At 44.2% G+C, this 482-nt stretch overlaps 1 protein-coding gene across 1 annotated transcript; it reads right to left on the bottom strand.

Annotated features, from left to right (window-relative positions):
• Positions 1–6: 6 nt before the first annotated feature.
• On the bottom strand, positions 7–476 carry LOC108525621 (heat shock factor-binding protein 1). Its single transcript, XM_017866538.1, has one exon. The coding sequence runs from the start codon at positions 448–450 to the stop codon at positions 220–222; it is 231 nt and encodes a 76-aa protein (XP_017722027.1). The 5' UTR covers positions 451–476; the 3' UTR covers positions 7–219.
• Positions 477–482: the final 6 nt, after the last annotated feature.

Below are 482 nucleotides of genomic sequence, written 5' to 3'. Positions count from 1 at the left end.
TGAATAGCACAACTGACCAAGATCCAAGATGTGAAGATACTATGTTCAAGAAACTGGGGGGTAAATCACTCTACAAACTAACTATATAGTATGTGGTAAGAATGCACTTTATAATATAAAACCTGTCTACACATAGTAGTTAGCTGTAAAAAGCCATTCGATCTTCTCTTGGCTTGGAAACATGGTGTTCCAGATTCCAGTATAAATTATTAGCAACCTTCAACTCTTTTGTGTGGCAGGTATCTTGTTTTCACCTTCCAGTTCTTCCACCCCAGCCTGTGTCATGAGGTCTGCGATGTTCTTCTCCAGATCATCAATGCGACTACTCATATCATCAATTCTCCCAATGATCTGGTCAGACATGGTCTGAAATTTATCTTGCATCTGCTGCAGGAGTGTCTGCACCACCGAGGTGAGGTCCTGCACGGTCTTGGGGTCAGTCTCGGCCATCTCCCCGACGCCCAGGTTGGCGGTTATGTCTC

Source organism: Rhinopithecus bieti, unplaced genomic scaffold, assembly GCF_001698545.2.
Source record: "Rhinopithecus bieti isolate Rb0 unplaced genomic scaffold, ASM169854v2 scaffold_77911, whole genome shotgun sequence".
NCBI classification, from domain to species: Eukaryota; Metazoa; Chordata; class Mammalia; order Primates; family Cercopithecidae; genus Rhinopithecus; species Rhinopithecus bieti.
The sequence above is the reverse complement of the archived record's forward strand: the minus strand, read 5'-3'. Positions and strand labels throughout refer to the sequence as shown.